At 43.1% G+C, this 14,353-nt stretch overlaps 1 protein-coding gene across 2 annotated transcripts in view; it reads left to right on the top strand.

Moving 5' to 3' along the window:
* Positions 1–11,106: 11,106 nt before the first annotated feature.
* TAF4B (TATA-box binding protein associated factor 4b) overlaps positions 11,107–14,353 on the top strand; it is a 98,515-nt gene continuing 95,268 nt past the window's right edge. For both annotated transcript variants that reach the window (XM_068993965.1, XM_068993964.1), the window contains exon 1: positions 11,107–11,449. In XM_068993965.1, coding sequence (XP_068850066.1) covers positions 11,107–11,449 — 343 coding nt within the window. The remainder of the gene's footprint in view (positions 11,450–14,353) is intronic.

The raw sequence follows: 14,353 nt of genomic DNA, 5'->3' as shown, positions 1-14,353 counted from the left end.
GCTGGAGAAGACTCTTCAGAGTCCCTTGGACTGCAAGGAGATCCAACCAGTCAATCCTAAAGGAAATCAGTCCTGACTATTCATTGGAAGGACTGATGCTGAAGCTCCGATACTTTGGCCACCTGATGCGAAGAGCTGACTCATTGGAAAAGACTCTGTTGCTAGGGAAGATTGAAGGCAGAAGGAGAAAAAGGCAATGCTTCTTGACATACAGATTTCTCAAGAGGCAGGTCAGGTGGTCTGGTATTCCCAGCTCTCTCAGAATTTTCCACAGTTTATTGTGATCCACACAGTCAAAGGCTTTGGCATTGTCAATAAAGCAGAAATAGATGTTTTTCTGGAACTCTCTTGCTTTTTCCATGATCCAGCGGATATTGGCAATTTGATCTCTGGCTCCTCTGCCTTTTCTAAAACCAGCTTGAACATCAGGAAGGTCGCGGTTCACATATCGCTGAAGTCTGGCTTGGAGAATTTTGAGCATTACTTTACTAGCATGTGCGATGAGTGCAATTGTGCGGTAGTTGAGCATTCTTTGGCATTGCCTTTCTTTGGGATTGGAATGAAAACTGACCTTTTCCAGTCCTGTGGCCACTGCTGAGTTTTCCAATTTTGCTGGCATATTGAGTGCAGCACTTTCACAGCATTATCTTTCAGGATTTGAAATAGCTCCACTGGAATTCTATCACCTCCACTAGCTTTGTTCATAGTGATGCTTTCTAAGGCCCACTTGACTTCACATTCCAGGATGTCTGGCTCTAGATTAGTGATCACACCATCATGATTATCTGGGTCGTGAAGCTCTTTTTTGTACAGTTCTTCTGTGTATTCTTGCCACCTCTTTTTAATATCTTCTGCTTCTGTTAGGTCCGTACCATTTCTGTCCTTTATCAAGCCCATACAGCCTCAAAATTTGTTCCACTACACTGCTTATTAATTACAAAGAGGAAAAACAGTTAACTTTACAGTGAGAAACTTGGCATATACTCATTTAAGCAAGTGATCAAATTTAAGGTAAACTGTAATCATTGTTCAGTTCAGTTCAGTTCGTGTCTGACTCTTTGCGACCCCATGGACTGCAACACACCAGTTCTCCCTGTTCATCACCAACTCCTGGAGTTTGCCCAAACATATGTCCATTGAGTTGGTGATACCATCCAACCATCTCATCCTCTGTCATCCCCTTCTCCTCCTGCTCTTAATCTTTCCCAGCGTCAGGGTCTTTCCAGATGAATCAGCTCTTTGCATCAGGTGGCCAAAGTATTGGAGTTTCAGCTGCAACATCAGTCCTTCCAATGAATACTCAGGACTGATCTCCTTTAGGATGGACTGGCTGGATCTCCTTGAAGTCCCAGGGACTCTCAAGAGTCTTCTCCAACACCACAGTTCAAAAGCATCAATTGTTCAGCACTCAGCTTTCTTTATAGACCAACTCTCACATCTATACATGACCACTGGAAAAACCATAGGTTTGACTAGATGGACCTTTGATGGTAAAGTAATATCTCTGCTTTTTAATATGCTGTCTAGGTTGGTCATAACTTTTCTTCCAAGGAGTAAGCATCTTTTAATTTCATGGCTGCAGTCACCATCTGTAGTCATCCTGGAGCCCAAAAACATAAAATCTGCCACTGTTTCCATCTATTTCCCATGAAGTGATGGGACCAGATGCCATGATCTTATTTTTCTGAATGTTGAACTTTAAGCCAACTTTTTCATTCTCCTCTTTCACTTTCATCAAGAGGCTTTTAAGTTCTTAACTTTCTGCCATATGGGTGGTGTCATCTGCATATCTGAGGTTATTGATATTTTTTCCGGCAGTCTTGATTCCAGCTTGTGCTTCATATGCAGAGTAATTGTTATTATATTATTACAAACTAACATAACATGTCTCCTAATATGACACAGAGGGTATAACCTCACTTATGCAGTATTTCAGACAAAATGCATAACCTGAATCTGCTTATGAGGAAACAACAAACAAACCCAACTGCGGGCACTCTACAAAATAAATGGCCTGTTCTCTTAAAAAATGGCAAAATCATGAAAAAGAAAGGCAAAAGAACTGCTCTAGATTGAAAGAGACTAAAGAGATATAAAACTGTACACAGTCAATGATTCTGGATTGAATCCTGGGTTAGAAAAAAACTTGCTATAAAAGAACAATATTGGGAAATTGGCAAAAATTGAAAAAGGTATCCATGTTAAATTTCCTAATTTTGTTAATTGTACTGTGGTTATATGAATCCTTGTTTTTAGGAACTATAAATTGAAGTGTTTTGGGGGCAATGGGGCATCTTCAACTTAATTTCAAGTAGTTCAGGGGAAAAGTGTATATAGAGTTGATCTTCATTATTTGTGGTGATTATGTTCTATTAAGTTGCAGAGCACTGAATTAGCAAATACTCACAAAAATTGTGCCTTGGGGAAACACAGAGTTAAGTTCCTGTAAGACTCTAGTTATGTTTTTTTCTCCCCACCTGTCAATACGTTTTATTGACACTCATTTAATAGGCTTGTATTTAATGACACTTGTATAAATACACTTATTTTATGTGTGTTTCTGTTTGTGCGTGTCTGCATGCTAAGTCACTTCAGTCATGTCTGACTGTGACCCTGTGGACTGTAGACTCCCAGGCTCCTCTGTCCATGGGATTCTCCAGGCAAGAATACTAGAGTGGGTTGCCATACCCTTCTTCAGGGGATCTTCCCAACTGAGAGACTGAATCTGCCTCTCTTGCATCTCCTGCATTGGCTGGTAGGTTCTTTACTACTAGCGCCTCCTGGGAAGCCCATGTTTAAAGATACCTTATTTAATATATACTGTTGACTCATTAACACTGAACTCAAAACCAACAGCGCTCAGTCATGTTGGACTTTTTGTGACCTCATGGACTATACAGTCCATGGAATTCTCCAGGCCAGAATACTGGAGTGGGTAGCCTTTCCCTTCTCCAGGGCATATTCCCAACTTAGGGATCGAACCCAGGTCTTCCGCATTGCAGGCAGATTCTTTACCGTCTGAAGCACAAGGGAAGCCCATGTTTCTATTTAAAGGTACCTTATTTAATATATATTTAATATATATTGTTGATTCATTAACACTGAACTCATAAACAACAGCACTATTACTCATGCCTGAATGAAGCATCTCTAACACATAAATTCCCTCTGAAAGGCATCTCACAGCCTTCCTGTGCTCAGGGACACTAGGCAGCAGTTTAGTACTGTGCCTGGGCATTTTAAACAGTGACATCATCAAGGGAAAGGACAAAAATATGAAAAACATGGCACTAAAAAGACTGCAAAAAGGATACCTGCTTACAGTATGAGTGCTGAAACAAGAAGGCAGAGCACCACCGTGTTTGAGCTCAACTGGGAATGTGCACATTTGGCAACTAAAATTTTCCCTGCTCTGCAAATGTCTTCAGTAGACCTCGAAAGTACCATGGGGGTACAAATAAATTGTAGCAAGTAGGCGAATCTGCAAATACAGAATGTGTGAGTAATGAGGATTGAGTGTGTATGTTTACTATATATGTATGTTAATGAGATTGAACAAATGGTGAACAAATCAAAATATTAAAACTGGTGAATCTCCATATGGAAAGGATATGGGAGTTGCAAATACTGTTTCTTACAACTCCTCTAAATTTGAAATTACTGCCAAATAAAAATTTTTCAAATGTAAATTAATTAATTTTACTCCTTTGCTTAAAATATTTCAATTGCTTTCATTTGCACATCACATGACCTGTAAGCCCTGAAGGTGGTTAAGCCCCTTTTGGCCTATCCAAAGGTCATCTAGGCCACTATTCCTCTAGTTCAGCCTCATGAAGTAAAGTGAAGTCGCTCAGTTGTGTCTGACTCTTTGTGATCCTGTGGACTGTAGCCCACTAGGCTCCTCCATCCATGGGATTTTCCAGGCAATAGTACTGGAGTGGGTTGCCATTTCCTTCTCCAGTGGATCTTCCCGACCCAGCGATTGAACCTGGGTCTCCCACATTGTAGACAAATGCTTTACTGTCTGAGCCATCAGTGAAGTCCAGTTCAGTCTCATAGGCATTCTTTAATTCCTGGAGCACTTCTTTCTCTAACTCCTGAGCTAAATTAGATCCTGTCCATTAATCCTCTTTGGAAGCACCTTGTTCTTTTTTTTCCACAACCTTTATCATAATTTGTACTTACAAACAATGATGTGTTCTTGTTTAATAAATATTATGTGTAAAACAATCATTATTAAGACATTTTACAAGTATGGAATTATGCAAGTGACTTGATTTAAATGTTTAGGCATGGAAAATTATTGAGGCAAAGATAAGTTCTAGATCATGTACAAAAATCATACTTGTCCATCACATAGGAGCAAGCATACAATGGATAAGGATTAGAAAGTAATATGCAAAAATGAGAATTCACCTAGAATGATGGAATTATAAGCAGTTAAAAATAGATATTGTTTTTTTTTGGTTCCTTTTAGTAAGAAAGAAAAATAGTTCTAAATCAAAGGATGATGATAATAACTACAATGTCAGGAATAGTTTGAAAAAAATATCTACAGACCAGAGAACAGAATGGAAAGCCAAGGTTGGAGGCATGGAGCGAGACCAGTTAGCATAATTTAAATGAACACACTTGGGTTTGAACTAAAAGAGTGATGGTGCGAATGAGACAAGTCGATGGATTACAGAGATATTACAGATATGCCAGGATTGACAAGATCTAAGACTAATTAACAGGGTGAAAAAAGAGGGAAAACTCAAGGTCAGTTCCTAATTTTAAATCTTAGGAAAGCAATTCACTGGTTCATTGCAATAGGGATCATAGGAGAAAAGGCAGGTTTGAGGATGGCATAATAAATTTACTTTGAACCTGTGGGACATCCAGGTGAAGACAGTAGGCAGCTGTCTACACAAGTCTGGAAAAGGGAGAAACTGGGCCAAAGATAGATAGATCTGGAAGTCATACAAAGACAGAAATTAAGCCAAGGAAAGTATGGGCTTCCCAAGTGGCGCTAGTGGCAAAGAACCTGCCTGCCAATGCAGGAGACCAAAGAGATGCAGGTTTGACCCCTGGGTTGGGAAGATCCCCTGGAGAAGAGCATGGCAACCCACTCCACTATTCTTGCCTAGAGAATCCCATGGACAGAAGCACCTGGCGGGCTACAGTCCATAAGAGTTGCAAAGAGTCAGATACAAATGAAGCAACTTAGCACACGTGCACGCAAAGATAGTATAGCCTGAGTACAGAGAGCTGAAGTATTACCCGATTAGACACCAGGAAGACACAGACAAGATGGAATTTCTGCCCCTAGTAGCCAGTCTAGGGATAGGAATCAGAGAAATAATCTTTGTCGATACTCTCTTCTAGTTCTGAAATGAACATGACAAAGTCACAGCTACCAGGAAGTTCACAATTTAGAGACAGAACATAGAAAAAATAACTCGGGTACAATAACGGAGTATGTATGACAGTAAGGTGCTGTGGCAAAGAAGAGGCACTGAATTCATCCAGCGTAGGCTGCAGCCTGTTGAAGGGTATACTGGAACTGACCAGGTAGAGTATGTTTCAGACGGGGAAGGCTTTTAAAGGGAGGTGAACCACTGTATGAAAAGCCATTGGTTTTCATACCAATGAGGTATGAGAGAAAGGCTGAGAGAAAGTTTAGGACATCTGGGAAGCTCCTGTAGTTGTATATGTGGCTAGTGGAAGGTGCCCAGCTTTGTGAATTCAGTGAAGTTTCCTGGATATTACAGACAGGAGATGAGGGAGAACTTAACTGTGTTTACAGATTTCAAGTGTTACTAAGAATACATATTTTAAGACAAAGGTTTTGTTAATTTTTGACTATGTAAATATTATTCATTTGTTGTTTAAAAAAATTAGAGCATACAGGAGAAATTTCTTTAAAAAAGATCACTTGGACTATCCCTAAATAGAGATGTCCTCTGTTAACAAGCTTGGTGTATAATCCAGATTTTTCTTCTGAGCATATATCTGTTTATTGGTTACAAATATTTTTTAATTTACAAAAAAATTGAGTCATACTTTGTATACTAACCTCTTTTTCATTTAACTACATGCCATGATTATTTTTCTCATAAATGCACCTCTAAAGTATATATCTTAATGCTGATTAATATTCCATAGTGTGAATAGGTTTCTTATGTTAGGATCATTCAGCTGTATCCAATTTTTCGAGGAGCTTGACTTTCAAATACTAAAAATTTTAAAGAGTGGCTCAGACTTCATTAACCTTTAATAAAGCCACCCAAAATTGAAATCATTCATGAAGTCAAAACTCTTGAAAAGTTTGAGCAGGAATTCCCTTGTGGTCTAGTGGTTAGGTCTTGGAGTGGTGGAGTGGGGGGCAGGATCCCGCAAGCCATATGGCAAGACCAAAACAGAAAGAGAGTGAGCCACATTCCTTTAAGAGGAAAGGAATGACACAGTGGTGCTCTGTTGCAGAAAGTATTTAAACGATCTGATGCAAAACACAGATACTGGACTAGGCTCAAGGTACAGAACTTGAAGGGACACAGTCATCTCTGGCACACTTTGAAGGTGAGGCCATAGCCATTTTAGTCAAATAGTTATGTTTTCTTAGGCAGATTTTTCAGCTGATCTCATTTCACAAATAAAGAAGGTTTCCTATTTAAATCCTAAAGAGTAGTAAATTTCTACTCATTTTGTGGAAACTGTAGGTACTTGGAAAATCCAATGGCCAATAAGAATAATTGACACCTTCTACTTGTAACTGTGTGTGTGTGTGTGTGTATGTGCACACGTGCGCCCAGTCATGTCTGACTCTTTGTGACCCCATGAACTTGTAGCCTGCCAAGCCACTCTGTCCATGGAATTTTCCAGGCAAGAATACTGGACTGGGTTGCCATTTGCTACTCCAGGGCATAACTATACCTAGTTAAATTGTTTGTGTCTGTGTGTAAAAAAGGGCTTCCTAGATGGCTCAGTGGTAAAAAATATGGCTGCCAATGAAGGAGACACAGGTATGATCCCTGGGTAGGAAGATCCTCTGGAGGAGGAAATGGCAACCAACTCCAGTACTTTTACCTGGAAAATCCCATGAACAGAGGAGCCTGGCAGGCTACAGTCCATAGCATCACGAAAGGTTCGACATAATGAGTAACTAAGCATGCATGCGGTATGTAAAATAGTAAAATATTCAGAACATAGATTTTATATTTGTTCAGTTTTATCACCTGAGTTAATAAGCAGAATATCTGGACAATAAATGACTTAATCCCTCATTTAGAAGGTGCTAAGGGCTTTCCTGATGGCTCAGCAGGTAAAGAATCTGCCTGCAATGCAGGAGACCTGGGTTTGATTCATGGGTTGGGAAGTTCCTCTGGAGAAGAAAGGGCAACCCACTCCAGTATGCTTACCTGGAGAATTCCATGGACAGAAGAGCCTGGTGGGCTGCAGTCCCTGGGTTGCAGAGTCAGACATGACTGAGTGACTAAACATTCACGCACACTCAAGGGCTTCCCAGGTGGTGCACTGGTAAACAATCCACTTGCAAAATCAAGTGACAGAAGAGACATGGGTTTGATCCCTTGGTTGGAAAGATCACCTGGAGAAGGAAACAGCAACCCACTTCAGTACTCTTGCCTGGAGAATTCCATGGACAGAGGAGTCCGGCAAGCTATAGTCCACGGGGTGGTAAAGAGTTGGATAGAACTGAGTGACTGGGCACATACACACATGATCTGAATGTTTGTACCTCCCCAAAACTCATATCTTGAAATCCTAATGCCCAAAGGTGATGGTATTAGTAAGGCGGGGCTTTGGGTAGGTGTTAAATCATGAAGGTGGAACCCTCATGAATGGGATTAGTACACTGCTGCTGCTGCTGCTAAGTTGCTCCAGTCGTGTCGACTCTGTGCGACCCCATAGACGGCAGCCCACCAAGCTCTGCCGTCCCCGGGATTCTCCAGGCAAGAACACTGGAGTGGGTTGCCATTTCCTTCTCCAATGCATGAAAGTGAAAAGTGAAAGTGAAGTCGCTCAGTCGTGTCCGACTCTTAGCGACCCCATGGACTGCAGCCTACCAGGCTCCTCCATCCATGGGATTTTCCAGGCAAGAGTACTGGAGTGGGTTGCCATTGCCTTCTCCGGATTAGTACACTGGACTAAGGTAAATGAACAAGGATTTGTTCATCTTTAATTTGAATTTGAACATCTTTAATTTCACAAATATTTTAACAGCTAAATCTAATAAAGTGTTAGTACTCAATCATATCTAATAAAATTAAGATATAATCTTCCCCCTACATTTTTCTTTTCTTACATAGAATGCATTTTGCCTCCCTATCTGTACTGTTTTATTATGATAAACTTCTGTAGAAAGGAAATGTAATAAACACAAATTATTGCTAAACTCCAAATTCAGGACAAGTATTGTAGTTACTAGAATGGGTAAAGAGCAATAAATTTTTGAGTAGAAAATTAAAGCTCTCATTAGCGCAGCAAATTACTAAGCAAATGTAAACAATTAAAAAAGAAATGTCCAAGGTCACCTTAAAGAGAAAGTATACTTCCTCAGTCAGGTCTCTTTGTAACTTGATAGAAGTTATTTACATACCTAAATACAGTATGTGAGTTGAGGGTGGGGAATGGAGTTTTAGAAAAGGGTAGTTCTCAGAGTAAACGGACCCTCTTTCTTCAGCTGAACAATTTGTCCAGCGTGGAAAGAGCAGGTCTAAGACTGATATCCACTAGGTGGTTTTGCTTCCCTGAAAATGTTGCATTTTTGTTGTTTAGTCACTAAGTCGTGTCCCACTCTTCCAACCCCCTCTTAGTGACTTAGTCGTGTCCAACTCTTCCCATGGGCTCCCCTGCCCATGGGATTTCCCAGGCCAGAATAGTGAAGTAGGTTGCCATTTCCTTTTCCAGAAAATATTGCATGGCTCCATTTAATTAATTTACTTAGCAAATATTTACTAAATACCTTTTTAGTGTAATGTATTTTGCCAAGAGTTATGTGTATGGGATACAAGAATCACTAGTGGAGTAGTGGGAAGAGATGTGCTTTGGGATCAGACTGGTTAAATTCTCAGCTTCATGGATAAATTACTCCTTTGCAGTTTTTAAGCCAGTAAAATGAAGTTTTTTGCTTTTTTTTTTTTTTAAAGGAAGAGGAAAGGAAGAAAGCAAGAAGGAAATGTAAATATCTGTGACCAGGACACAAGAAGTGCTCAATAAATCCGGTTTTCCTCTCTTCAACTCCACTTGGAGGAGTTTTATATAAGGTAAGTGATCAAGTAAGCCTTCATAAAATGGGGAAGGGTGTAATTGACTTGGGTCTTAAGAAGGGTTCTTGATTTGGACTGATTGAGATAATGGGAGAAGACAAACTCAGCGATTGATGTGTTTGGACTGGAAGTAGATCCTGTTCTCTGGAACAGACTAGGAGGGTGAGAACTGGAAGCTGCAAAAGTCAGGATGCCTTTTATAATCTCATTCAGTATAGAACAGGTTCCTAAAAACACAAAATTATGAGGACAGTAGCGTGAAATCAAGGCATCTTCTCTGATTAGATGTAAGGGGAAAGTTTTTCCGTATTTGATTGTATTATTGATTCATTCACCACACACTGTGGATTTATTCAAAGAATAACACAGCACTGAAAATCTAAACACTAGAATCTGACGATGTAGGAATCAAAAGACACTGTCCCAGTTTTGAAGCAGGCAGACACATAAACAATTTAAATATGTTTAGAGGTGATAAAGCGGAGAAGGCAATGGCACCCCACTCCAGTACGCTTGCCTGGAAAATCCCATGGACGGAGGAGCCTGGTGGGCTGCAGTCCATGGGGTCGCTAAGAGTCGGACACGACTGAGCGACTTCACTTTCACTTTCCACTTTCATGCACTAGAGAAGGAAATGGCAACCCACTCTGGTGTTCTTGCCTGGAGAATCCCAGGGACGGGAGAGCCTAGTTGGCTGCTGTCTATGGGGTCGCACAGAGTCGGACACGACTGAAGCGACTTAGCAGCAGCAGAGGTGATAAAGAGTCAGGTAGAGCAGCTCCGAGAAGAAAAAGATTTTTTTCTTGGGTCAGTTTAACTTTAATTATACGAAAATAAACACATTTTACCAACTGTAAAATTATACGCCACGCTTAAACATTAAAAAAAAGAAAAGGGACATCAAGTTTCCCCCCACCCCCGAAGTGTCAAACGTAAAGCTCATTCTAGCCATGCTTTTGGAGCTAAACCCGCAGAAAAACACTGAGGAAGCGTGACTGAGTTCTTACTGTTACTGCTCTCTGGAATCGGTCCTCCACATCGTTTCCTTAAAAAGACGCTTGTGGAAAACACAGTCTTCGTTCCTCAAGGAACACGCAACTGGAGACTCCAAGGAGAAAGCAGAACGCGGATGCCGCAGTTTTCCAAGTGCGGTCGGCCCTTCCCACGTGGTGGATTTTTGGCAACTCTCCCCACCTTCCTCCGGATTCCGGGGAAGAGTCTAACGCCCTGTGGAGCCGTCCCTAGTGACGTCACGAGCGCGATTCCAGTCTGCGGCCAATCGCGCGGCCGGATTCCGGGGGAAGCCCGGGGCGGCGGCGGCGGCCTGTGCGCGTGCGCGAGGTCTCCGCGTGGCTATATAAACATGGCTGGCGTGGCCGCGCGGCGGGGCCGTGCGGAGCGCGCGTAGGGGGCTTCGGGGCGCTCTGGGTTCGCAGGTTTGAAATTTCTGGCGGGGGATCCGCCGCGCCGAGTTTCGGTGGGAGGTGGGAGCCGACGTGACGCCCTTCCGGGAGCCGCGCAGCCGGACTCCGCTGCATCTGGTCCCGGGGCTGAGGCGCCGGGTTGAGCCGGCGCACGTGTGAGCGCCGCCGAGGAAGCGGCCGAGCAGGTGTGGCAGCCGGCGGGGCCGCGCGGACGGGAGAAAGGTCCAGGACGCCGGGGTCCCGCTGTCCAGCGCGGCGTCGGTCACTGACTCCTGTGTCGTGGCCCCGGCGCCTCTCCCTAGCGATGCTGTGGAGCTGGAACTGCACCGGAGTCGGCGGCCGCTTGTCAAGCCTCCCCTCGCCTCTGCTCCCGGAACGGCAGCGCCGCGGCTGCCGCTGATCCACCTGAGGGGATGCCCGCGGGCCTCACGGAGCCGGCCGGCGCCGCTCCCCCCGCCGGTGTGGGCGCCTCCGGGACCGTGACCATGGCCCCCTCCGCGGCTCTGCCCGTCCGGGTGGAGAGCACTCCGGTGGCCTTGGGCGCCGTGACTAAGGCTCCTGTCAGTGTCTGCGTAGAGTCCTCGGTGTCCCAGCCGCTGCGGTCCCCCGTAGGGACCCTGGTGACCAAAGTGGCCCCTGTCAGTGCCCTTCCTAAACTCAGCAACGGCCCTCGTCTACCATCTCCTCAGATCGTCGCCGTGAAAGCCCCCAACACCACCACAATCCAGTTGCCTGCTAATCTTCAGCTTCCTCCAGGTACGTGGCTCACCTTGATAGCTTTAGCGGGCCAGCCGGCTGTGACAGGGGGAAACGTCGCAGCCCCCGATCGCGGCTTGTCGCTGGGAGTTCCAAAACACTCAGCCCAGAGAACCTTTCAACGTCTCGACTTTGCGGGGCAGTGATTTGGCTTGACAGTGGAGATAACCTCTTTGAGTCCTTACTGCATAGTTTTTCTTTTCATGTGTAAGGAAAGCATTTTTCACCTAAGGGGCCACAGTAAAAGCTGGAGCAGCATGTTCCAGAGGGCCTTCCAGGCACTCGCTCGCTCTTAGATTCGGGAAGATAGAGATTCGTTCAAGTTTTATTTCGTATGGAGAAAAGATCAGTTTTTATATCCACACACTTAGATTACTGTGTGTGTGTGTGTGTGTTTTTAAGTGTTTTTAAAAGGTTCTTGTGTGTTAAGACCGAAAGAGAATTTTAACTGAAGCAAGCCTAAATACGTTTACTAGAAAGAGGTGTGATGATTGTAACCTGCCAGAGTTGACAGGTCAGAGCCAGAAGGTTATTTGTGAAGCAGTGTGTGAATTCTGCAGTTAATGAGCCTGTGACTACTTTTTATACTAAAGTTTACTCTGTAGGGCTGTTTTTCTTGACTGAGGCAAAGTTTTTGCTTTGTGATGACTTACGTATTGTAAATATGCTGGAAGGTGTGTAAGTATTTTATCTTGTTTTCTTGCCTCCAGTGAAAGTCGCTTGGAATTTCTGTGGAAGGAAAAGTCACATTTTCTCTTTGGGAAAAAATTCTGCTAGTAATTTTATTGTATTCTGTGTTTTGCTTAGCAGTAGTGGGAGCTCTGACCAGCAGAGGTGGTAAAGAAATGGAAACCTTTTGGTTCACAGGATGTCAGTTTCCCCTAAGCAGAGTGAGGAGGCCTCTTTTGTAACTGATGTTCTGTTTGGTCAGAACATTGTGGAAAGATTAGTTCTTAACTTCTGATGAACTTGTGTTTTAGTTCTGTATGGTACAGGAGGTACTTACACTTAAGACTGTGTGCTCCACTGGATACTTTTTTTTTTTTTAATGTTTTGAAAGGACATCATCTATTAAGAGAATCATCATAAATTAACCCTGTACAGAACACAGGAGCTAGGTGGACAGAGACTATAGTCTTTCGTAGGACATTGCTTCCTGCTAACCAGTCCCTCCAGGGCTTGCTTTTTTTCTTTCTTAACGTCTATACAGGGTTACTGTGCAGTTGGAAAAATTATCTTTCTCAAAAGCTGATGTCAGTTTCCCACTGTCTACAAATTCCAACAAAAAGTAAACCCAAGCGTGCTCACAAAGTGCTCTTAGTCAACGTTGCTACTCACATATAGTTTCGAGGTCTCCCCTCAATTGGTAAAATAAACAAAATCTTACAAGAGGAACATTAAAATATACATTAATACTTTGATCAATATCACACAGTAAGTTAGGTTTCTAGTCACATACTCTATGGCTGTGCGATCCACCTCATCCATACTGGTTCCTAGGACTGTGTCCGCTTGGAGGTTTAAAATAAAATAAGCCTACCTCTGTGGCTTAGGAGTCATCTCTGGAAGACAGTACTGGCCTTCTGAATGCTGGGACTCACAGACTCGTTGATGTGGCTTTCTGCTGTGCCAGGATGTCCTGGCAGCTCCTGTACATTTCAGTCAAGCAGTTCCACTGAATATATTTTCTGCTGGTTCTAAATTATCACCCTACATACCCTCTTATAAAGTAGCTATGAATTTTTTTAGATTAAGTACTCCTCATTTGTTACAAATGAAATTCCTATCTAGTCACCAAAGTTTGTTTAGAAATGACCAAAAAGTATTGAGAGGAAAACTTTCAAAAGTGGGAACTTGCTGGTGAGAGGGACCCGATCACTTATTGAGAACATACAGTGCTATGAAAATTGAGGTAAAGTTGACATACAATATTATGTCGCTGGCCTCTTCTTATGCATTTACATTATTTTGTTTGTTGGTCAAAATAGATAGCAAATAAGGAAAAAGTTCTCTAAGTGTAAATAATTTGTCCAGTGCCAGACAACTCATAGATATCAGAGGAAAATTGAATCCAGCTTTGTTTGCCTCTTTCCACAGCACTGTGCTTACCATTTGATGTGCATGTATGATATGCCTCCTGAGTAGCAATGTTAAAAGATGATTTATAGAATTTTAGCAGAGAAGGCAATGGCACCCCACTCCAGTACTCTTGCCTGGAAAATCCCATGGGCGGAGGAGCCTGGTAGGCTGCAGTCCATGGGGTTGCCAAGAGTTGGACACGACTGAGTGCCTTGAGTTTCACTTTTCACTTTCATGCATTGGAGAAGGAAATGGCAACCCACTCCAGTGTTCTTGCCTGGAGAATCCCAGGGACGGGGGATCCTGGTTCGCTGCTGTCTATGGGGTCGCACAGAGACGGACACAACTGAAGCAACTTAGCAGCAGCAGCAGCAGCATAGAATTTTAGAGCCTAATCTTTTTATTACACAGAGAAACCAAAACTGAAACTTGCTAGAGCAAAAGAGCAGCAAGCCAGGACCACAGCTTAAGTATGCACCACGCTAACACTTGTTTTGCCGTGGGAGTGCTGTGCTTAGTCACTCAGTCGTGTCCGGCTCTTAGCGAATCCATGGACTGCAGCCTGCCAGGCTCCTCTGTTCATGGGAGCCTCCAGACAAGAATACTGGAGTGGGTTGCTATGCCATCCTCCAGGGGATCTTCCCAACCCAGGGATCGAACCCAGATCTCCCACATTGCAGGCGAATTCTTTACCTGCTGAGCCACCAGGGAAGCCCATGCTGTGGGAGAAACATCCACAAAAGAGAGGAGATAAATTGTCTTTAGGAGTTATTTAGAGAAGAGATAGGATGGTACTTTGAGGGGCAGCTTTTGGAATTTCTGCTC

This window comes from Capricornis sumatraensis, chromosome 21 (genome assembly GCF_032405125.1).
Source record: "Capricornis sumatraensis isolate serow.1 chromosome 21, serow.2, whole genome shotgun sequence".
NCBI lineage: Eukaryota > Metazoa > Chordata > Mammalia > Artiodactyla > Bovidae > Capricornis > Capricornis sumatraensis.
Note: the sequence above shows the minus strand (reverse complement) of the source record. Positions and strands in the feature narration are given on the sequence as shown.